At 38.4% G+C, this 23740-nt stretch overlaps 2 protein-coding genes across 3 annotated transcripts in view; both read left to right on the forward strand.

Annotated features, from left to right (window-relative positions):
• LOC107402875 (ATP-dependent translocase ABCB1) overlaps nt 1-23740 on the forward strand; it is a 144654-nt gene that overhangs the window by 99194 nt on the left and 21720 nt on the right. For both annotated transcript variants that reach the window (XM_076566297.1, XM_076566296.1), the window contains exons 8-18: nt 7178-7302; nt 11189-11360; nt 14509-14622; nt 14767-14877; nt 15041-15166; nt 15254-15457; nt 15743-15913; nt 16946-17107; nt 18861-19037; nt 19870-20016; nt 23330-23437. In XM_076566297.1, coding sequence (XP_076422412.1) covers nt 7178-7302; nt 11189-11360; nt 14509-14622; nt 14767-14877; nt 15041-15166; nt 15254-15457; nt 15743-15913; nt 16946-17107; nt 18861-19037; nt 19870-20016; nt 23330-23437 — 1617 coding nt within the window. The remainder of the gene's footprint in view (nt 1-7177; nt 7303-11188; nt 11361-14508; nt 14623-14766; nt 14878-15040; nt 15167-15253; nt 15458-15742; nt 15914-16945; nt 17108-18860; nt 19038-19869; nt 20017-23329; nt 23438-23740) is intronic.
• Nucleotides 1-23740, forward strand: part of LOC102911743 (multidrug resistance protein 2) — a 259280-nt gene that overhangs the window by 99189 nt on the left and 136351 nt on the right. The window lies entirely within an intron of this gene.

The following is a 23740-nucleotide window of genomic DNA, read 5'->3' on the forward strand; positions in this document are numbered from 1 at the left end:
ACTCCATCCACATGCCTTGGACAATTTTGTGATTCATTTTCTGTGTCTGAGTCAGCATGTAATTCATTTTATAAAATCATTTGATGTAAGTATAGCTGTCTGGTGGAAAGATTGGCCTAGTATTTAGATTTTGTGAGATTACATGTAATAAAAATTATAAGAAATGAAAGTCCAACCAAAATGAGGGCTAACACATAATAAATCAGGCTGTAACTGGTAAACGTTTTTGGATCAATTCCTTGTCTAAGAGGTGCTGTTTTGTTATGGCAAACAGTAATGCTCCTTTATTAGGCATCATCTATGTCCACCAGCTACAGCTGAAGTATATATAGACATTAGCTCCTTTAGCAGACAGAGTAACTGAAGTCCTAAACACTGTTAATTAGCTGCTCGGGAATGTAATCAAAATGGTGTTCCTGATGATTATCAGTTAGCTGAAAGCTGGCAAAGCTCCTTTGTCTTAATTGATTTTTCTCTTTAGTAGATCATTGAACAAATTAGGTGCAAGTTCTTTACAACAGAACTTAATGAAAAACTAAAATATATTGATATCTACTCTAAGTTGGGAAAACAGACCATAACTTAATTTTTTAATAACTAATCTTACATTGCTCCTGATACTATTTATTTAATAAAGGGAGCCCTTGGCTATCTGTTGAGACTTTTATTTTAAACTCTGCTCCTTAATATTCTTTTGATATGATTTTCTGCATATTTCTTAATCTTGGGTTTTGACTATAATTAAAAAGGATATGTGCCCTGGTTCCTTAATATAGATAAAATGTCCAGAATGTGATAAAAGGGCCCCTGTCATGCCCTCAACCAGGAAATGCACACAAACACTCCATCACACACACACACACACACACACACACACACACACACACACAAACTGATCCACACACTGAGGTAAATAAGATATCAGAATTATCAGACTATGATTTAAAAATAACTACCATAAAAATGCTTCATTGGTTTAAATGCCTTTGAGGCAATTGCAAACATTCATCAGCTTAAAAAAATAGGAAATTTTAAAAAGAAAACAATGACATCAGAGAACTGAAAGAGATAACAGTAAAAAGAGTCATGCTGTATAATGGGTTCAGTCTATGCACATGGAAATTACAGAGTAGAATATAGAATATTCAGAATCAGTGAATCTGAAAGACAGAAAGTGAGGAAAACCTCGGGGTCATGTGAGGCAATAACCAAATATTGATATCATCACTGTGAGTCTCAAAAGAAGACGAGAATAGAGCATTAGGATGAACGGCAGCCCAGTGGCTGACAGACACAATGATCAGATTTAAGAGATTAATCTGATCCCAAGCAGGATAAAATAAAAGAAATCCACGATAAGGTACATCATAACCAAGAGTTATCATAACATAAAGTCTAAAGGCATAAGGATGTTTTTTATAAACCAGAAAAGAAAAGAAAAAACTGTTTTGGGGAACTTGACTGACAGTAAGCTAAACCTAGCAATATATAAAAAGAATGCTATATTATGACCAAGTGAGATTTATTTCAGCTATGTAATAATGACATGGCACTTGAAGACCCATGTAATCTGTGATACTCTATACTATAGAAAATACATGATCATATCATCTGACAGTATCTAGTCCTCACTGATGCTAACTCACAGAAGGTAAGAATAGAAGAATGTCCCTTCAGCTCTGTAGAGGCCATTCCCACAACCCCCACAGATACCCGAATAGTAAAAAGGTATCTTCGTCATCAGATTGGGAACAAGACATGGCAATCTATGCTGACTTCTTTTTCATTGACGCACTGGAATTCTAGCTGCTGCAGTAAGGCAAGAAAAATAAAAAGGCATATTGATTGATGAAGAAGCAATAAAACTATGGATTACATAATAGTCAATAAAAATTCAAGGAGTCTACAAAGTAATCTATGTGATAACTGTAGAAAGGTCACAGAATGCCAGATGGACTGCATGTTTTGCAGATAGTGATAAAAGTGTAGAAACTGATGCTGAAATAATGCCTTTCACAATCATTCAGTGTAAAACTTAGGTAACCACCTGAAAATGTAAGATCTGCATACTGAGCTAAGCAGTGGTGGTGGTGGTGGTGGCGGCAGCGGCGGCGGCGGCGGCGGCGGCGCACGCCTTTCATCCCAGCACTCAGGAGGCAGAGGCAGACAGATCTCTGGGAGTTTGAGGCCAGCCTGGTTCCAGGACAGCTAGGGTCTAGGGCCTCTACACACAGAAACCCTATCTCAAAAAACAAAACAAACAAACAAAAGGATCTGTGTACTGAAAATTATTGTGTTGATGGGAAATCAAGGATGACTGAGCAAGAGACATGTTCTCCCGAGCATTTGCCTACAAGGAAAGAAAATACTACTGACATAAATGTAAAAAAGTTATTAGTTCTTTTTAAAGCCACCTGTAAGTTGGCAATTTCTATAAATTCCATTAAGGATTTTTGTAGTCATATGCAAGTGAGTGTATCATAAAAAGTTACAAGTAAATTCATGGGCACTAAAACAGAAAAAATGACTTTGAAGAAGACAAAGTTGAAGAAAGAAGTCCACCTGATATTGCAGATTTCTGTCATTACTAAAATCAATGCAAGATTAGACATACAGATCACAGAGCATAGGAAACCAAGAATAGACCCGTGCAAGTATTATCCAGTTAATGGTGCTCCCTGATGCTTAGGACTGAATACAGGGATTAACACATGCTATGCAAGTGCTTTACCACTAAGCTACACCCCTGTGCCCAAGCCTCTGAGATTGTGTGTGTGTGTGTATGCACAATGTATATATTATGCTCTCTATATACATATTATATATATGTATACACATATATCTATATATCTATATATCTATATATATCTATATATATCTATATATATATATATATATATATATAGAGAGAGAGAGAGAGAGAGAGAGAGAGAGAGAGGAGAAAGGGGTACCAGATGGAAAATAGTTAGCATCATTAAACCACAATGAAGTATCATTGAACATTTCCCAGAGTGGCTGAAACAAAAATATGAAACACCAAATGCCAGAAAGAGTACAGAGAAACTGGATCATTCCAAGATTACTGGTGGTACAGCAACTTTGAAAGACAGTCTGCCATTGTTTAAAGACTTTAGAAAATGCATGTGTGTGAGTGCTTTACCTGCATGTGTGCATGCCTTAGTTAATGTCCTATTGCCATGAAGAGACACCATGACCACGGCAACTCTTTTAAAGGCAAACATTTAATTGGGGCTGGCTTATGGGTTCAGAAGTTTAGTCTGTTACGGCCATGGTAGGAAACATGGCGGCACACAGGGAGGCATGGTGGAGGACAAGGAGCCGAGAGTTCTTTCTGGATTGGCAGGCAACAGGAAGAGAGAGACATTGGGACTGGCTTGAGCATTTGAACCCTCAAAGCCCATCCCCAAGAAGGCCACACCTACTCCAACAGGCTTATACTCCTAATAGTGCTGCTCCCTATGGGCCTATGGGGGCCATGTTCAGCCAACCACCACAATGTAAATAGACCATGTGTATGTCTACTACCAGTAGAGGCTAGAAAAGATGTAAAAGTCTTTGGAGCTAGACTTATAGGTGGTTGTGAGCTGCCTGATGTAGATGCTAGGAATCTAACTTGGGTCTTCTGAAAGAGCAGTACATGCTCTTAATCATGGAGCCTTCCCTCATCCCCTTAACTGTTTCTTAAGAAACCAAACTTGCAGTTATTGACTTAGCAACCGCACTCCCGAGCATTTGCCTACAAGGAAAGAAAATGCTACTGACATAAAAACCTATACACTGTAGTTTATAGCAACTATATTCATAATAACTCTGTCTGGAAAAAATCCAGATCTCCTTCAACAGATGAATTAGATGAACAGTACATGTCTACTGTGCAGTACTTCCCAACATATTGCTAATACACACAGCAAGCTGTATAGGTTTCCAGATAAACATGTCAGGTGACTTAATGCCCAGCCCCAAAAGTAGCATACTATTTGACTGCATTTATAGGTCATTCTTTTTGTTATTGTTGCTTGTTTGTTTGTTTTTTGAGACAGTTTCTTTATGTAGCTTTGGAGCCTGTCCTGGAACTTGCTTTGGAGACCAGGCTGGCCTTGAACTCACAGAGATCCACCTGCCTCTGCCTCCTGAGTGCTGGGATTTAAGGCATGTGCCACCATTGCCTGGCTTTGTTTTGTTTTGTTTGGTTTGGTTTGGTTTTTTTGAGACAGGGTTTCTCCTTGTAGCCCTGGATATCCTAGAACTCTCTTTGTAGACCAGGCTGGCCTCAAACTCAGAGATTTGTCTGCCTCTGCCTCCTGAGTGCTGGGATTTAAGGCATGTGCCACCACACATGGTCTTATACAACATTCTTAAAATGATGTAAAGGTGACAACAGATTAGCAGACACCATAGATTAGAGATGTTGGGGAGAGGAGGGGCTGTGGACAGAGGGGTGGGGACCATGAAAGTCGCTTGAAGGCTCTGTATCTTGAGTGTGATGACTATAGGTCACAACATTTCCTAGAAGGTAAATGTGAATAATTTTGAATTATTGTTGGAGCATATCAGTGTTAAATTCCTAGTTGTGATGGTATTCCTGTAATTTTCAAAATGTTACTTTTGGGGAACACTGGATAGGGACATATGTAATGTCAATGTATTGTTTTGACATGTGATCCCATAAGTATCTCAGAATCTTTAAAGAGCATGAGGTATTTGTAAAACAATAAAACAAAGGCCTACCTAGGTTGAGAAACAGAAAGACTGGATTCAAATGTGGTCAGAGCACCTGTAATAGTTTAAAATATTGTTTCTGAATATATTAATTTGAATATAAAATTACCTATATTGAACAGCTTTTAACTTTTCAATCCTTTAATATTGGAAATTAATTGAAGCTGACTTTTTATAACCCTGAGAAAAGATTAGAAATTTTCTTCTTCTTTTTTTTCATTTTCTATTATTGAAAATAGATTCTTTTCTCACGTAATATATCTTGATTACACTTTCCCCTCCCTCTACTCTTCCCAGTTCCTACCCACCTCCTCTCTCATCTGAATCTTTTCTGACTGTCATTAGGAAACAAACAGGCTTCTAAGGGATAATAATAAAATATAAGATAAAATCTAACACATTGGAATTGGGCAGAGCAGATAAACAGAAGGAGAAGTGTCTGAGAGAATACACAAAAACCAGAAACCACTTGTTCAGACACTCAGTAATCCCATAAAAGCACTAAGCTGGAAACCATAATACATATGCAGAGGACCTGGTGCAGACCCAGACCCATGCCAGCCCTGTGCATGCTGCTTCAGTCTCTGTGAGTTCATATCAGCTGTGATCATGCTGATTCAGAGGGCTGTTCTCCTGGTGTCCTCCATCCCCTCTAGCTCTTACACTCTTTCTGCCTCCTCTCTTGTGGGGTTCCTTGAGAAAATTTTTTCTTCTTTTGACAGACATGATCTCTTATGAGGAAAAAATTTAATATAGATTTTTTTTTCATGTTTATGGCTCCATATAATTAAGGAATGGCATAGGTGGAAATATTTGTTGATTTCATAAATATTTTCAGTAGATTAATAAATCAAAATAGCTGTTGTTGGCTGCCTCCATTGTGAGCACCACAGGGAGTGAAGAAAAATGCAGAAGCATCTTAAAGCATGTCATGTGAGCCCCTGGATTCTGCAAACCTGCTCACTCAGGGACGGTGCTGAGCAGCCTCGCTCAGACCCAGAACTTTGAAAGATTCATCAGTATGGGGCATCCCTAAGAGGATGGCTTTGAGAAGTTTTTGAGGTCTGGATAATCAGTGGGATTTGTTTCAGGCATCAATGATGACAGATACCTTCAGGATAGTGTCTACATATAGATATTATTGATAAATATCCATTTCCCTTCTTCACCTCATTCCTATGACTGTGGTTGCTCCTTTTGCTTTCACACATAAGAAAGGAAGATATGCGCTATTAAAATAAAGAGCTTTGATTTTTTTTAATGACAAAAAGGAATAAATTCCCCTTACTTAAATAATGAGAACACATGACTGTGATTTCACATTGTAAGGATGTAATGCTGTTAAATCAGAATTTTGTGAAGTATATGTGCATAGTGTTTACTTACATGGTTGGCCACTTTGTAATCCCTTGTCCAAATGGTAAGTTTGGTCCTTTTCCCATACCAATTGAGTCAGCTGTTGTAATAGTTCAAATGTTTCAGAGATCACTCCTGTTGTTGTTAATTCAGGCTTTGACCACATGGACTCAGACTTGAATCCTGGATATTCCACTTACTACCTAATCACTTACCCTGTCAAGTTTCCATTTCCTTCTATATAAGCTAGGAAAACGGATTTCCCTTTATAACTGAGAAGAGTAAATGAAATCTTATGTGTCTGAGGGAACTAGGAATGTTTCTTTTCTTTTCTTTTTTATTTTTCGAGACAGGGTTTTCTCTGTGTAGCTTTGTGCCTTTCCTGGATCCCGCTCTGTAGACCAGGCTGGCCTCGAACTCACAGAGATCCGCCTGCCTCTGCCTCCCAAGTGCTGGGATTAAAGGCGTGCGCCAGCACCGCCAGGCGAATGTTTCTTACAAATGCTCAGAAGTCAGACAGATCAAAGAACATTGATTTTTGAAACAAAAAACTGTTCCTGGTAGATGAATGTGCTGTTTCTCCGGGGATCACCAGTAAAGGAAACTGGGGCTTGGTCCCCTGCATTCTTCTAGCCTCCCACCCTAATGCTTCTGAACTAAGGTATCACACATATGTCCTGGCCATAAAGCCCATTTTCTATAATGGCTTATGATTATATTGTGGCATATGTTTTCCTTTCTGAAATTTAACATCTCTCAAAGCTCTAATTATTGTTTTGATGAGGATCCATGAAATACTCAGTGGGAGATTTTGTAGTTCATCTAATTTGTTATACATCTTCATTGAAGAAAAATGAACTTGAGATGTCTTACATAGTGAAAAAAAATATATGTATATATGTATATGTATGTGTGTATATATATATATATGTATACATACATACATGCATACACACTAATAGAATATCATGGCCAAAGACAACTGAAGGATGTTTAATTCTTCACATGTATTAATATTCAACCAGCATTTGTTTATTTATAACTGTTAATATGTTAATAATCTGGTTTCATTTTTAAACAGATATTGTCTTCATTTACTGATAAAGAACTTCAGGCATATGCAAAAGCTGGAGCAGTTGCTGAAGAAGTCTTAGCGGCCATCAGAACTGTGATTGCTTTTGGAGGACAAAAGAAAGAACTTGAGAGGTTTGAGTTTCTTTTTAAAATTGGTAGAAATATTAATTCTGTCATCCTACATGCCATTTAGTTAGAGGGTATATGGTTTGTAGACAAAGAGTAAAGAGTCAAAGGTTTACACTTGAGAGGAACATTAATTCATAGTTTTTAAATGTTCCAGAAAGATCAAACAAATATGCTAAGGTGGTCAGAGAATTCTTGTTGAAGGATATTTTATCTAGGTAAGACCTGAGGTGAGAAAGGTCTTCAAAAGCAGGGATACAGATTGGATGGGCAGGAAGGATAGTCTATTAACGTCTCTGAGGTGGCAAAAGCTTTGGTGTATTTTGAGATATACTACCAGGTGTGTGAGCCTGGAGCTCATGTCAGTGGAGGGAGATTGGGGTGTGGCCAGGATCTAGGGGCTATAGAGAAGAGATGAGATTTTATTTCAAGGGTATGGGCTAGTCTTGAAGGTGTGAAACTGAGGAGTAGCCATCCATAGGGTTTATACATCTGTTTCTCTGTCTGAAGGGGGCTGCTGAGTAGATGAGAGCATCAAAGGGTGGGATCACAGAGAACAGTGGGAAGGCTGATGCCATGATCCAAGTAAAGGGATTATGGTAACCTGATCTAGAGGTAGGGACACAAAGGGGGTGGGAAGTTACTAGATTCCGGAGCTGGAATTAGAATTGACAAGATTTTGTAAAGATTTTAAATTACATTTTTCTATTTATTTACTATGGGGTACATATGTCAGAGTGTGTTGGCGTGTGCATGTGTATATACATGGGTGCACACCATAGTCACAGGACAACTTGCAGGAGCTGGTTCTCTCCTTCCACCATGGTGTTGCATGGATCACACTCAGGTTGATAAGTTTGGCAGCAACAGAGCCATCCTGGTATTATTAAACAAAATATAATCTTTCCATTTTCTTTCTAGTTCTCTCTTACATGCTTTCAACATCAGTCTTTGACTTTCTCTTCAAAATAGCTGCTGCATGAGGAATTTATCTTTCTTGTAATAGAGATTTAACCATAACTGTGAATGCATTTAATTCAAATAGGACACTGTTGTTCTCAAAAAGTATGTTCTTGTTGACCTGTGCCTATCACCTTAGCATTGGGGGAATTGAGGTGGGAAGACCCTGAGTTCCAGGTCAGCCTGAGCCTGTATAGTAAGACCCTGTCAAAGAATGCTCCCACACCCAAAATTTGTATGCATGTTTTTTCTCACTTGTGTCTTATAAATCTTTCTCTGTTGGTATTGATTTCTATTTGCCTACCTAAAACTGCTACTTGCACAATTATGCAAATAATTAAAATTTTCTTCATAATAATTGAGAACATTTTCTAGGACACTGTTTTGTTAATTACACACTCATTTTTAATTATCATTTCCCTACTATATCCTTTAATGAATGGATGATTTTTATATCTTGCTTCATATCAATGACATGTTCATTTAAAAACTAGTCATTAAAAAGACCTATGAAAATACAGTCTTACTTATTTATTTTCTCTTCTATCCCTTTATTTTCACTTATCTATATTTGTCTGGTATTTGCACCTATCTGGTATCTGTATGTATCTGGTATCTAAACAGATTTTTTTTTGCTTGTTGATTTTTCCTTTGCCAATATTTCTTCTGGCTGCGTAGGACAATATCCTATCAGTGAAATGGCTTCAACATTAGCCTCGGTAAGCAAGAACAGAAATAAAGGAGATGATAGAGCGTGGGTAATACGTATTTAAGTTTCTTAATGTTGTCATGTAAAATATTTCAAAGCAATTATTAGATATATCATAGGTCAGCTTTAACTTGAAATGGGTGCATTGCGCGCAACTGAAACATGTTTCTTAAAAATATTTTTTTGCTCAAAGATTATAACTGCTAACTTGAGGGTATATATATATTTCATCACTATAAAATTCTCTCTGAATTAGTCTTTAGTAGATATGATTTTTATGTAACCATTGTGTTGTGTTATCATAGCCTTGGTGAAGTAACTAGCTAAAAAATGTAGTCACCAGGACAAGAACCAGGGTTTGAACTTTTGGTGTGCTTACTAGTTAAATGAGTTTTTCAAAGAAAATTGATAGTATATAGTAGTCATATAATTATGTATTTAATGGAGCAAAGACCCCTCCCCAATAGGAATTCTATGCAGAAATATGTTGGGTTTTTTTTTTTTAGTTTAAAAATTGTAAGGTACTTTCTACAAGACAATGAAGACTCTTGTGGTTCGTTAGGAGTTCAAATAAAGAACGTAAAGTGTTGGGTGTGGTGACATACACCCTGTAATCCTGGCCCTTGGGAGGTAAGGCAGGAAAACATTGAGTTCCAGGTAGCCTAGGAGTAAGAGTGAGACCCTTTCTCAAAAACCAACAAAAAAGATACAAAGAGTAAGATTCAAAAATGACCTTACCTAGTTCCCTAATATTTTCTTTTTTAAATCTGTATTTGTAAAGGTCTGTCCTTTTCTCTAACTCTGATTCCCATTAGCTTTTATTAGCTGACCATCATTCTTTATTTCTTGAGCAGAATGGCTCGCTGTCTAGCTCTCAAATAAAGTAAAGCTATGGACACTCTCCTTTAATTGTCCACTCTCTGAGGGTTGAAAGTACTTGAACTGTAGTTTGGGAAGAAGCGTGAAGTTGTTAGACCTGGAGGGAAGAGTATCTGTCAGTAGAAACCAGCTCTGTATGGTGGCGCTGCTGCCTTCCTGCTTTTGTTCCCTTGTTCCTTGTAGTGCTCGAAGTGGGCTTAAGGCAGTGGTTCTCAACCTGTGGGTCGCCAGGTCGCCCTCTGGGAGTTACATATCAGATGTTATATTACGATTCTTAACAGTAGCAATGAAAATAATTTTATGGTTGGGGTCATCACAACATGAGGAACTGTATTAAAGGGTTGCAGTGTTAGGAAGGATGAGACACACTGTCTCGAGGCATTCTCTCTGACTTGTGCCGTGAGTCGGATCAGTTGCAAGGCTGTTGACAGGCCTCTTTTCTGCCTTTGCTGCACGTTGTATTCTACCATGCTGCACCCTGTCCCCGACCATAGCATGCATGGCCTGACAAATACTAGAAAGGATGCATAAGCAGTGTGTGCAAAGTAGGAAAGGTTAGGATGCTAGTGGAAAAGCCAAGTATTTTTAGTAAGTCACTGGTTTTACAACTGCTATGGGGGAAAGATAATTTCTATAGCTTATTTAAATGTAAAAATATCGCATAGCATTTCATAGCTTTAAATGTGCCCTGACATGTGTTATCCTGTGATTGGTCATTCCAATGATCCCAGAAGGAAGCTAGATAGGAAGAAAACTGTCTGAAAGCTCCCCTAAATTGTAGAGAATTAAATGACCTTCTTGTGTTTAGGATTTTCTAACATTAAATCTCTTTTATTAATTAATTAATTTAAATTCATTGAATGAAAAATAATTGTTTTGTTGTGTCTTCTCTTCTAGAAGCTAGCTAAATATTGATTCTCTGATTTCACTGTTACATAAACAGAACTTTTGGGCCTGGTGGACAGTCGTAGTGAAATTCTTTTAACCCCAGCACTCAGGAGGCAGACAAATCTCCATGAGTTTGAGGCCAGCCTCTTAATACAGAGTGAGTTCCAGGACAGCCAGGGTTACACAGAGAAACCCTGTCTCAGAAAAAAAAAAAAAAAAAGAGGAAAGAGAACTTTTAGAAGACTCCCACAGAAAAATACTCTCTCCACACTTCAATATCACTTTCTACAAGAAGAAGATAAAATGGGAATAACGTATCATAGTGTCAATACATGGAGAAAATACATGTATCCTACAGGGTTGAGTACATTCTAACTGATCACTAACAGTCATGTTACACTAATACCTTTCCATAAGGTTTGCGAGTCTACATAATTATTTCCTCCTTTCTCCCAGGTACAATAACAACTTAGAAGAAGCTAAAAGACTTGGGATAAAGAAAGCGATCACATCCAACATTTCCATGGGTGCAGCTTTTCTTCTTATCTATGCATCATATGCTCTGGCATTCTGGTATGGGACTTCCTTGGTCATCTCAAAAGAATATTCTATTGGACAAGTGCTCACTGTAAGTTATACATGAACCAAAAGAGAAGTGGATCATTAAAAGTTCTAATGGAATTGAATGGTGTTGAAAAAATATACTTTGAATGAGTATTCGATACTAGAGACATACATTATTAGGTGAAGGAGTTGAAAGGAAATTAAATGCATCCTTTTCTTTGTAGATATGTTGTACAATTTCTACTATGGCCCAAGTATTAACATTACTGTCATTTCCATCTGGAGTTCTAGATAACAATGTAGGGTTTTGAATTACAACTCCTGGTGTAGCTTAAATATTAACTTTATCAACTTCTGAAGCATGGATTTTCATTTTATGAGATTTTTTCTTTGTATCAAATTTTTCTACTAAATCTTTCACTTTTATTTTCTTTCTTTCCTTCCTCCCTTCTTTTTTTTGGGGGGTGGGTGGGTTCGAGACAGGGTTTCTCAGTGTAGTTTTGGTGCCTGTCCTGGAACTCCCTTTGTAGACCAGGCTGGCCTTGAACTCATGGAGATCTGCCTGGTTCTGCCTCCCAAGTGCTGGGATTAAAGGCGTGCACACCACCCACTTTTATTTTCTAATTTACTGTTCACAAGTAGAAAAATATACAGTTGAATTTACACTCAAACTCTGTTGAAATTCTAATCCCATCAAGTTGACAAGATTAACCATCACAATTCTACTCCTTGCCAACTTGATAACTAAACATATAATTTTTAAGCCATAACATTTCCTCTCTTGTCTTTATAGGCTCATGGCTGTCCCATAATACAAAAAGCATTCAGTCCAAAAGTCTCAATGATCTTTTTTAATCCAACAGTATCTGTCCAAAAGTATAAATATAGTCTCTTCTGAGACTCAGGCAGTCTTTTAATTGAGCCCCCATAATAAGCATTCATATTCCAAAGGGGAAATATGGAGACAGTAAGGAAAGATCACATGACTGAAACCAAATAGAGAAACTCCCAAAACCCACGTTGCTATGTGAGGCATCTGGGACTTCTGATGAAATCATCTTGACTCCAAAGACTTGAGTAGCCCCATCCTTCCAACTTGGTTCGCTATGGCACACATATCCCACCTCTTGGGCCATCTCTATCTAACAGTCCTCGAATCTTCAACATCTTGGGGTCTCCATTTCAAGATAGGCTTCACTTCAAGTTTCACATAAGGTCTTTCAGGGCCCCCTCGCAAGGAATCCAAACTTGCTACACAATGCTTTCTCTCGGAGACTTTCTGAAACCTTGTTACAGCCTCTACACCCCCTCAGAAACTTTTGCATCTCTCATGCCTGTAAAGCCAGTGCCATGTGGATGACACTACTAAGTTCTATTGCCAGTTCAAAGTGTAGTTGGCATCCTGGGGCCACAGCTGCACTACACTGACCTCTGTACACCTTTACGGCTGGTTATAGAGAAACACTCCACTAGGAGGTTGGTTTTGAGCAGGGAGTCATCAGTGGCATTCTGTTTAGGCTTTCTCCTTTCAAACAGATTGGCACCTTCTAGGTGATTCTAGGTCCTGTCAAGCTGACCATCATTATTCACCGTCATAAATATTTTCTGCATTTTAGAACTTAGACAAAGTACAAAATACTTTACTCTTGACATTATTTTATTATAAGGCATTGAAATTATTTGTAACCAAGCTAAATGTGTATCTTGTTAGAAGATTCAGTCTGTTTCTTTTCCTTAGACTAACTATAAGGAGACAGAATTAATGTCAAACCATAATTCTTTGAGTCCTTAAAATAGGTTCCTTTCCTGGGATTCAGATTTGTAATATGAATTTCATAATTAATCCTTTTTTTTTCATTGTTATTGTTGTTTGAACTGTGCTTTATCTAGTATATGTGGAGCTATTTAGATAGGGACAGATTTCACAAAGACAGTTTATTGTTTTTTGTTTTGTTTTTTGTTAGGATAAGCCTAAATTGTAATGAAATATGAGCTGTTTAATTTTGATATAGAGGAGCTGATTTTATCTTATTTTTATTGAAGATTGTCTAACATATGTTTGTATCACTGAGCCACAGTCCTAACCCCAGGAATAAAGTACTTTCAATCTCATATTCATGGAGTCTAAAGCTGCTTCACAGTCTAGAACCATTCAGAATGGAGACTGCAAGATTTAATATCAGACCCAATAGGTTCAACATCCAGCTGCACTACATACTAGCTTCAAGGTTTGAGCAGTCTTCAACACTATTGTGCCAAATATGTGACAGGAATCATGTGACCTGTTTGTGAGTGCTATAAAGAGTAATGAATATAGACTCACTTAGCAAAGCCCCTTCCATGCAAATTATTGAACAACAGGATTCCTGAAAGATTTAGAAGTAAATGGATGATATTAGTTCTCATCAGCTTCCAACAGAAGTATATAGTGCCAAGTCCTTACTGACAAACATTTTGATCAAAATAACTCCAAAACTTGGGGAACGGTGTGATAGGGAGGGAGAATGACTCCATAAAGAATCATCCCTTGGTTGTGTGCTTTATAACTTACAAAATATCTCCATAGCCGATGTCATCTGATACAACTTGTAGAGAGAAAAAATAGAATCATATATGTCTTTGCACATGAAACCGAAGACTAAATATTCTGAGAGACTGTCTTGCAGATGCACAGCTGGTTAATAGCAATCCAGGATTTGGACCTTAGTCTTCTCACTTGCACTTTAGTGTTAGTTTCCATTTCCCAGCCCCTACAAGCTAAATAAAAATGACTAGTCATTGAAGAAATAGAAATATGTTCTATTATAATACTCAGATAGAGCTTGTATGTCACTGCCTCACTGGAAAGGTAAGATCAATTCTGTGTTGTAGGCTAGATGGGATTGCCCAAAGTTTAGAGATGTTTTCACCTTGTAAATTTTTATATTTTTCAGTTGAAAACATACATGACCTTTGAGGGATATAGTGTGATATTTTGACATATGTATACAATGTGGAATGATTACATGAAGCTAATCTCAGTTATTCTACTTTAAATTTTTTGTGGTGAAATATTTGAAATTTACAATGATGAGATTTTAAGTTTTTTTAACACCTGGTGTTAGTAGGTGACCTTGACATTTAAAAATATAATTAGTTGTATGGGATTAAAGAGGAAATATGAGAGAGTCGTGACAAACAAGGTAACACAGTTTTTTCTTCACACTGTCCAGGTCTTCTTCTCAGTTTTAATTGGGGCATTCAGTATTGGACAGGCATCTCCAAATATCGAAGCCTTTGCCAATGCAAGAGGAGCAGCCTATGAAATCTTCAATATAATTGATAATGTGAGTCTGACCTGCCTGTTTACCCATCTAATAAAGGATTTTCCATTAGAGATAGTTTCATTGGGACTTTTTCTAGCTAATCAAAAAGTTCTGCATAAAGCCATGACTGTCGCTTAGTGATACGTATAATTTTCTTCTGTGTAGAAGCCCAGTATTGACAGCTTCTCAACGAGCGGGCACAAACCAGACAACATTAAAGGAAATCTGGAATTCAAAAACATTCATTTCAGTTACCCATCTCGAAAAGAAGTTCAGGTACGCTGACAATTTTCTATGAGATGAAAAGTTTCTAAAAGGTTGTAGGGAAAGGCTTGTTTGTAAAATCAGCATACTATTGAACTGAAATGCCAGCATACAGATTCTGTATGCATCTCTGTCTGGGAATTGCCCTGACATTAGCATCTCACCAATTTTGCAGATCTTGAAGGGCCTCAACCTGAAGGTGCAGAGTGGACAGACGGTGGCCCTGGTTGGCAACAGTGGCTGTGGGAAAAGCACCACTGTCCAGCTGCTGCAGAGGCTGTACGACCCCATAGAGGGCATGGTGAGTGGGCATGCACCAGCAGCAGTTACCACTGCCCATCATTCTGACTCCGTGAGTCTAAAGTGAAAACCACGCATTCTATTTCAGGTCAGCATCGACGGACAGGACATCAGGACCATCAATGTGAGGTATCTGCGGGAAATCATTGGCGTGGTGAGTCAGGAACCTGTGTTGTTTGCCACCACCATTGCTGAAAACATTCGCTATGGCCGAGAAAACGTCACCATGGATGAGATTGAGAAAGCTGTCAAGGAAGCCAATGCCTATGACTTCATCATGAAACTGCCCCATGTGAGTTGTGCCTGTCCGCTGTCACCCCGAGGCTCAGAGAGCAGAGCTCTGGCCTGATGCCATCCATGTGAAAACTCCTGTTAATCAGAAGAACTTCCTTAGAGGAGGAATCCAGTTTACTGTGGATTTTACATCGCTCACTCTATCTATAAGCGGTAGAACTGGACTGTATTGCTGTCGAGGCTCCAGTGATGATCACATCCCAATTTGAAATGGGAACTGAAGTAGTTTGTTGCTTTACTACATTTTCCTGGTTTTTTTTTTTTTTTTTTTTTAAATTTGTAGAAATTTGACACCCTGGTTGGTGAGAGAGGGGCGCAGCTGAGTGGGGGACAGAAACAGAGAATCGCCATCGCTCGTGCCCTGGTCCGCAACCCCAAGATCCTTTTGTTGGATGAGGCGACCTCAGCTTTGGACACAGAAAGTGAAGCTGTGGTTCAGGCCGCTCTAGATAAGGTCTGTGAGCTGTACTTACAAGGTCTGAATTATGAGAATAATAGTATTCCACTGTTTATTCTTCTTAATCTTGGTCTTAGGAAAGAAACGTTTGATAGCTTCTATTACCTGTTACTAAGGCAAAGCACTAGGCTTCCAAAATCTTTTTTGTTGTTGTTCAACTTCTGTATCTTCTTTATCTTTAAAAACATTTATTTTCTTATTTATATATCTGTGTGTGTTTTCATGTGTGTACAAACATGAGAAGAGGATGTTAGATCTCCTGAAGCTAGAGTCAATGGCAGTTATGAGCCACCACATGTGGGTGCTGGGAACTAAACTCCAGTCCTCTGCAAGGGAAGAAGCACTCTTAACTACTGAGCCATCTCTCCAACCCTTATTTATTTATTTATTTATTTATTTATTTATTTATTTATTTATTTATTTATTTATTTATTTCTCTTCCTTTCTTTTTTGAATTACAATAAATAAAATTTCACTGAAAGGCATGCCAATATCTTCTAATTAAAAATGAAAAATGGAGACTCAAATGAAAATTAGTCTTCATTTTGATTATGAAAATTTAGAGAAATAACCCTATTTATCTGGTTTTGAGAGTTTGTAGTATTATAACCCAAAGGAAAATATGAGTGGAAGTCACTTAATGCCACCTGAAGACTATGGAAATGAAAAGAGAAATAATCCCATTAATCTGGTTTTAAGAGTTTATAGTATTATCAACAAAAGGAAGACACAAATGCAAGTTGCTTAATGCCACTGAAAACTATGAAATTGAAAAGCCCCTCTCTCCAGGAGAGGGTGCACTGAGTGATGGGATTGGAGACCTACTGGTCCACGAAACATCAATGACTAGGGCTGGACTTTGCTTTTTCGAGACAGGGTTTCTCTGTGTAGCCTGTCCGGAATTCACTCTGTAGACCAGGCTGGCCTCAAACTCAGAGAGCCTGCCTCTGCCTCCTGAGTGCTAGGATTAAAGGCAGTGTTTTTTGTTCTAATTATTCATGTATCTAAAGCAGGTTTCTCTCTCTCCAGGCTAGAGAAGGCCGGACCACCATCGTGATAGCTCACCGCTTGTCTACAGTTCGTAATGCTGACGTCATTGCTGGGTTTGACAATGGTGTCATTGTGGAGCAAGGAAATCATGATGAGCTCATGAAAGAGAAGGGCATTTACTTCAAACTTGTCATGACACAGGTACAGTGGAACTCGAGAAATGTCCTAATTTATCTTGATGATAAGCTGATGTCACTATATTTAATCTACAGATAAATGTTACTTGATTGTATAATTTTGGAATGTAGGAGAAGGGTACTTAGGGATTTCTTAGAACATGGACCTGCACCGTTAGGTCTGATTCTATAGCTTGACGCAGGCCACACTGCCCCCTTGCTGTCTCCAGGACAGAGTTAAGAAGCACTGTACTTCTAGGTTCTTAAGACATCCTCTCCAAAGAATCAAAATAAACTCAAGACTCTTTGCAAACACTTCCCCAACCCTGAACAAAATCAATGACTCTTTTATACATAAAACTAAGATAATTATGGCAGCAAAGACTTCAATGGTGATGTAAGTCTGTAAGCTGTACTCCACGTTTGTTTCTGAACCCCGAAGTACAAGAATAAACATATGTGGGGGATAAAACATATTTATACTGAAAAATATTATTTTTTAAGTCTCACACTTTAAAAAGTTTTATTCAGAATTATGAATTGATATAATCTTGGATATGGCTCATAATCTGCAACATTATCATGTCCAACACTTTTTAAAATTATTTTTAAGGATGTGATCATTGTTTTGGTTGTGAGAAGTTGAATTTTTCCATTGCCTTCAATTTCATCTTGTGGTTTGTCTCTTTTGATAAATGGCTTTACATTAAAAATTGTGAACAAGTGAAAAAAAGAAGCACTGTACTGTAACTTGATTATTCTCAATTTATGGTACATGGTTCCTCCATGTTCCTTTTCACATACACTATGCTGAACTAAATCATGTGTTATAAACCTTCTTGCCACTTCTAAAAGGTTATGAAAACTTAATCCTTTCCTTTGTGCTTTGCATTGCTCCAAGGCTCTGTCTCTCTCTCTCTCTCTCTCTCTCTCTCTCTCTCTCTCTCTCTCTCTCTCTCTCTCTCTCCTTCCTTTCGCTTCCCTTCCCCTCATCCCTCTACCTCCCTCTCCCATCTCTCTCATTTTCATGCATAACGAAGCTCCCCTCTATGCTTTAAAGGGAAACTTCTCTTTAGGGCCTGGTTATACTTAGGTCTCCATGAACTGTCTTGTTTCTGTCTAATTCTCTCCCTCCCACCTTGAGGCCCAAGCACGGCCTTGAGGAGCTCATGGAAAGGAATTATAATTATGTTTCTGCTTCCTTCCCAGACAGATCACTGCTGCTTTACTGCTTTTATATAATAGTATCCAGGACTAATGCTTTAGATTGACTTTTTTTTTCTTTTTTGGCAAAGAGAAGACCTAAAGAAGCATAATTAAGGAAAAGTAAAAAGAAATATTAAGTTCCATCATAATAGTTATTAGCCATGTGTGATAGTGAATGTTAAATGGTGAAAATGTACACCAAATTCTGAAGACCTGGTACAAAAAATAATAAACTAAAAAAATAACATTTCATTAAAATATCTAAAACATTTCAGCCTCTTTTGAGTTGCTATTCACACACTGGTTCAAAAGCAAAGTTGATTGAGCCATATATTCCCAGAAAAGAGATAACTAGAGAAAATACACAAAGGCTTGTCACTTTATTTCAGCATATTCACAAAGAATCCTAAATATTAAGTTCTTTCCCCCAGTATAGCACACAAGAAGGAATAGTAGTTTAATTTCATCCCTTCCTTTGATTTAAGTAATTCAATATTTTTCTTGATATTTATTTTTAATGATTAATTTCCATTATTTGAGCTTAAACTAGTCATATTTCTTATTTATTTTAGACAGCAGGAAATGAAATTGAATTAGGAAATGAAATTTGTGAATCTAAAAATGAAATCGATAATTTAGACATGGCTTCAAAAGATTCGGGATCCAGTCTAATAAGAAGAAGATCAACTCGCAAAAGTATCCATGGACCACATGACCAAGACAGGAAGCTTAGTACCAAAGAGACCCCGGTATGGACAAAGATGTAATATTACATCCTAAATCCTCCTCTTGAGCCCTCCTAGTTGAGTGTGCTTCAACTGAAGGAGTAGGAACTACAATGTATTTTCTATAATTCTTTTGTTCTGTTTTCCATAGTGTTCCAGAAACTGAAATGGTGATGTGTTATAGTCAGTTTAGGTTTAAGAATAAAAGTTAATACAAAAATGCTAGAAACAGAACTGAGAACCTGAAGAGACTATAGTAGGTGTTTAAATATTACTATTTCTATTATGATTATCCTTCTTGGTCAATATTCTTGTCTTCTGTTGAATGCCAAGAATTAAATATTTGTGGAAGCATCATTCATTTCTTAAAAAGTAAAAGGGTACTATAATGTGTTATCATTGTATTTGAAGGCAAATATACATCAACTGATAATGAATAAAAATAGGGTAAATATTTATTTTAAAACTTGTGGCCAGGTAGTAGTGGCACATGCCTATAATCCCAGCACTTGGGAGGCAGAGCCAGGTGGATTTCTGTGAGTTTGAAGCCAGTTTGGTCTACAGAGCGAGATCCAGAACAGGCACCAAAACTACACAGAGAAACCCTGTCTCGAAAAACCAAAACCAACCAACCAACCAAGCAAACAAACCCAAAAACTTGTACCTCTCCTATAAGCCCAGCCCTTGGATGGTGAAGGCAGAAAGATTAGATGTTTAAGACAGTTCATTTAAAGCCAGCCTGAAATATACAGGACCCTGCCTCATCAACAGAAGACCTCCACAGAGCAAAATCAATGAGAATCCCTTTTAACCCCCAGCAAAAAAACTACCTTGTTGTAATGCATATGTTTTCTAGGATGAAGATGTACCCCCAGTTTCCTTTTGGCGTATCCTAAAGTTGAATTCAACTGAATGGCCTTATTTTGTGGTTGGTACATTTTGTGCCATAATAAATGGAGGCTTGCAACCAGCATTTGCCATAATATTTTCAAAGGTTATAGGGGTAAGTGATTATATCCATTTTCACATTACTTATGAGTCTTGACTACAAAAATGAATGAACTATCTTTAATCTCTCTCCTCTCTCTCTCTCTCTCTCTCTCTCTCTCTCTCTCTCTCTCTCTCTCTCTCTCTCTCTCACACACACACACACACACACACACACACACACACACCATAAACACATTTTCCTTCACATGAAACAAACTTGGATGAAAGTATAATTGAAGTTGGGTTTATAAGAAGAACAATTTTGTGAACATCGTTTGTATTAATTTCTATCTAGGGTTCCCAGTGGTTTTTGTACTTGGCCCTGGGTACCCACTCCCTGACATAGTCAATGGAACAGGGGACCCAATCTTCCATGCTAGTCAACATCGAGCTCTGAGCCCAAGTCGTGAACTGATCTGATGAACCTAGCTGACCTGCCCAGGGACTCTTTATGTTTGTCGAACTGTGTTGGCAATGACCTGCTGTGTAACACACACACTGGCCAGCACATGAGCAGGCCCACACACTACACTCACTTCCAAAGACTAAAACAGAAGGAAGGAAGCAGCTCTCCATTAGTGAGCTTTTCATCACTGTAACAGACAGTTGAGGGATTTTCTCTTTTTTCACAGGATGTTGAACCCATGTTTTTACATATTCTAGACAAGTACTACACCACCGAGCACAGCCCTTGCCATTTATTTATTATTTTTATCTGGAGACAGGGTCTTTCTAAGTTATCTAGGTTGGTCTTGAACTCACTGTGTAGCCCAGGCAGAATTTGAACTTCAGCTTTCTGTTTTAGCCTCCTGTGGGTGCAGGCATGTGTTACCATGCTGGATTCTCAGAGAAGAAATACAAGAGAGGGGAAGATTTATTTTGTTCACAGTTTCCTAGGTGTCAGTCTAAAGTCAGCTGGATCCATTATCGCGAGCCTGAGGCAGGAGTTGTGGTGGTAAGAGCACGAGACAGAAGCTGCCCCTCATGGCATTCAGGAAACAAAAGAAAGATAAGAATGAACAAGTAACAAGGCATGTTTTTCTAAGAATCCTTTCCTCACTGTGATGTAATCTACTTTCTCTAACAAGGGCCCACTTCCCTATAATGCTCATGTAGTGTATCCATCTATTCATGAGGCCTGAGCACTCATTGTCCAATCACCCACCCATGACTAGATCCACCAGCTGAGGAATAAAATTTACCAAATGAGCCTTTTGTGGGGAGACTTCATATGCAAACTATAACAAGCTCCCTGGAGGTAGAAATACACATGCGGGGTTGCCCTTATTTTAAAAGCAGCACTTAAAAAACACCTACAGTCGATGTGGTCATGTTCTTTCTTGGTTTAGTGACAGATGCAAACCATCAGACATCATACTGAAGACACATTTGCCTTACTGCTAAAAATCTTTTGCAGAAAGAAACATCACCATAAGAAGCATAAAACAAACACTATTCATTGTACAACCAAACAGACATAACTCTTCTAGTCTACCTATGCCTTGCTCGATTAATACTCATGTTTAATATGTCATTCAAGAAATGTTTGCTCAGTGTCCAATTTGTGTAAGGTATTTTTATATGCTATGAAAATGCTACAAAGAAGGAAAAACATCTGATTCTATGAAATACAGTGTAGGACACAGGCAGCAAACATGCTCTGTAAAGCATAAGAAGAGCAAATATTTTATGATTTGTTGGCCATGTGGTTTCTGTTGTAAACAAAGGTAAATTGGAAATGGCTTTGCCTGTTTTTGACAAGAAAAATCAACAATGGCACTTAGGTTTTCCTCATTCTTCCTGCAGAGCTCCATCTGGTGACTGATGACTCTAAGATAGGCAGGCAGCTATCTGCCTCACTGCACATAGTAGGCTCTGGGTCAGAAGGCCTGGGGTTCTGTTCTTGGCTCATCTCTTCCTGGCTCTCTTGAGTAGGTTAAGGTATCACTCTGCCTCACTTTCTCTCTGTAAAATGGTGATAGTCATATAACAGATGCCCCCAGATAGAAGGACCAGTACATGTGAGTGCGGATTCAGTCATGCCTAGAATATAGTGCAATGCCAAAATGACTAATCAAGAAAAAATGAGTTAATGTTTTCTGGAAATTATTTTTTCCCCTTTTTTATGAAGCATAAAGTTTTCTGGGTTGGTTTAGAAATGTGTTGCTCTTGAAAAACTGATTTGGCCCAGAGATGGAAAGGTGTGTTTTCTTCCTGTGTTGAGTGATTGTGCTGTTAAGTTCTTTCAGCTCCAAACATCTTTTAGCACTTCTAATTATCTCTGGAAAGGTCTCTATTGAGGCCTCAACCAGTTGGCTGTCATGGCCACCTGGCTTTCTGGCTGTAACTCCTACAAGACATACTGGAAAGGTACCTTTCTCTCTGAAAGGTTGACTGGATGACACCTCCTTTCAACAGCAAGAACACGTAAATATATTCTCTCCAGACACTTTGAGATGTCCACGTAGTTGAGGTGGGGCTGTAAAGATGACTCAATAAAATGCTTGTTGTGTAAGCATGCAGACTTGTGTTTGCCCCCAACACCAGTGTAAAAGCCAGGGGTGGTGATGCACACTTGTAGTTCCAGTGCTGGAAATACAGCGATAAGAGGATCCCCAGGACAAACAGGCTGACCATTCTAGCCTAATTGGCCCTGGTCCAGTGAGAAACACCATCTTACAAAACAAGGTAGAGGGTCTGGAGACTGGCCCTCTTCCAAAGGACCCATAGTTTCCAGTGATCACCTAGTGGTTTACAATGATCTGTAACTCCAGTTCAAGAGGGATCTGAACCATGGGAACCAGGCACACACATGGTACACATACATACCTGCAGGCAAAAAACTCCTACACAGAAAAATAAAGTAAATAGTAAATCTAAAACACAGAGTGGAAATCCTAAGCAACCATTCACAAGCTTGACCTCTGTCTTCCATACACATGCTCTCCCCCCTGACAGACACACACAAAGACATGATTTATGATAGTCTGTTACAAGAAAGTCAAAAGCAGAGTATTTGTTTGATTTCTTCTTACAAAGAAGTATGGCACTTGTTTCTCCAAGAGGAACATGAGTGCAAAGAATGCTGGATGTATTTGTGAATGACAGACCACCGCCCCGCCCCACCTCCAACATCCTACCCCCATCCCCCAGCCAACAAAGGCAGAATGCAGGTGCGTTGGAGGCTGACTTTATTGCAGAAGCCAACCCTGGTCCAGTGTACAAAGACTCTCCCAACTCCTAAACTGCATGACGTGTGGAATGGGGGCAGATGTGAAATGCTTTCTTAGTGGTGAAACTAACAACCCTTCAAATATGTTTTATAGGTTTTTACAAGACCTAGTGACGATGAAACCAAACGGCAAGAAAGCAACTTGTTTTCCTTATTGTTTCTGATCCTTGGGATCGTTTCTTTTATTACGTTTTTTCTTCAGGTAAGTGTCTGATTTTCACTTCCTCCACCCAGGTGGATTTATAAACATGTAATTGTCTTTATCATAAAATTGTTCCTTTTTCACCATGGCCAATGATAGCCAGAATGTTTTTTATCCTCTGACTAGCCTCACCTTCTCTCTTCCAACCAACCATGCCCCAAATGGAAACAGTGATGTAATCATATTGAACAGACTGTTCTGTCTGGTATGGAAATGGAAGGTGGGGACTTTGGGGAAAGTCCTGGATATCAGTTTGGATGGGCAATCCATTGGTCATTTTGAATAGTCAGGGAAATGTCTTCC

This window comes from Peromyscus maniculatus, chromosome 3 (genome assembly GCF_049852395.1).
Source record: "Peromyscus maniculatus bairdii isolate BWxNUB_F1_BW_parent chromosome 3, HU_Pman_BW_mat_3.1, whole genome shotgun sequence".
Taxonomy (NCBI): Eukaryota; Metazoa; Chordata; class Mammalia; order Rodentia; family Cricetidae; genus Peromyscus; species Peromyscus maniculatus.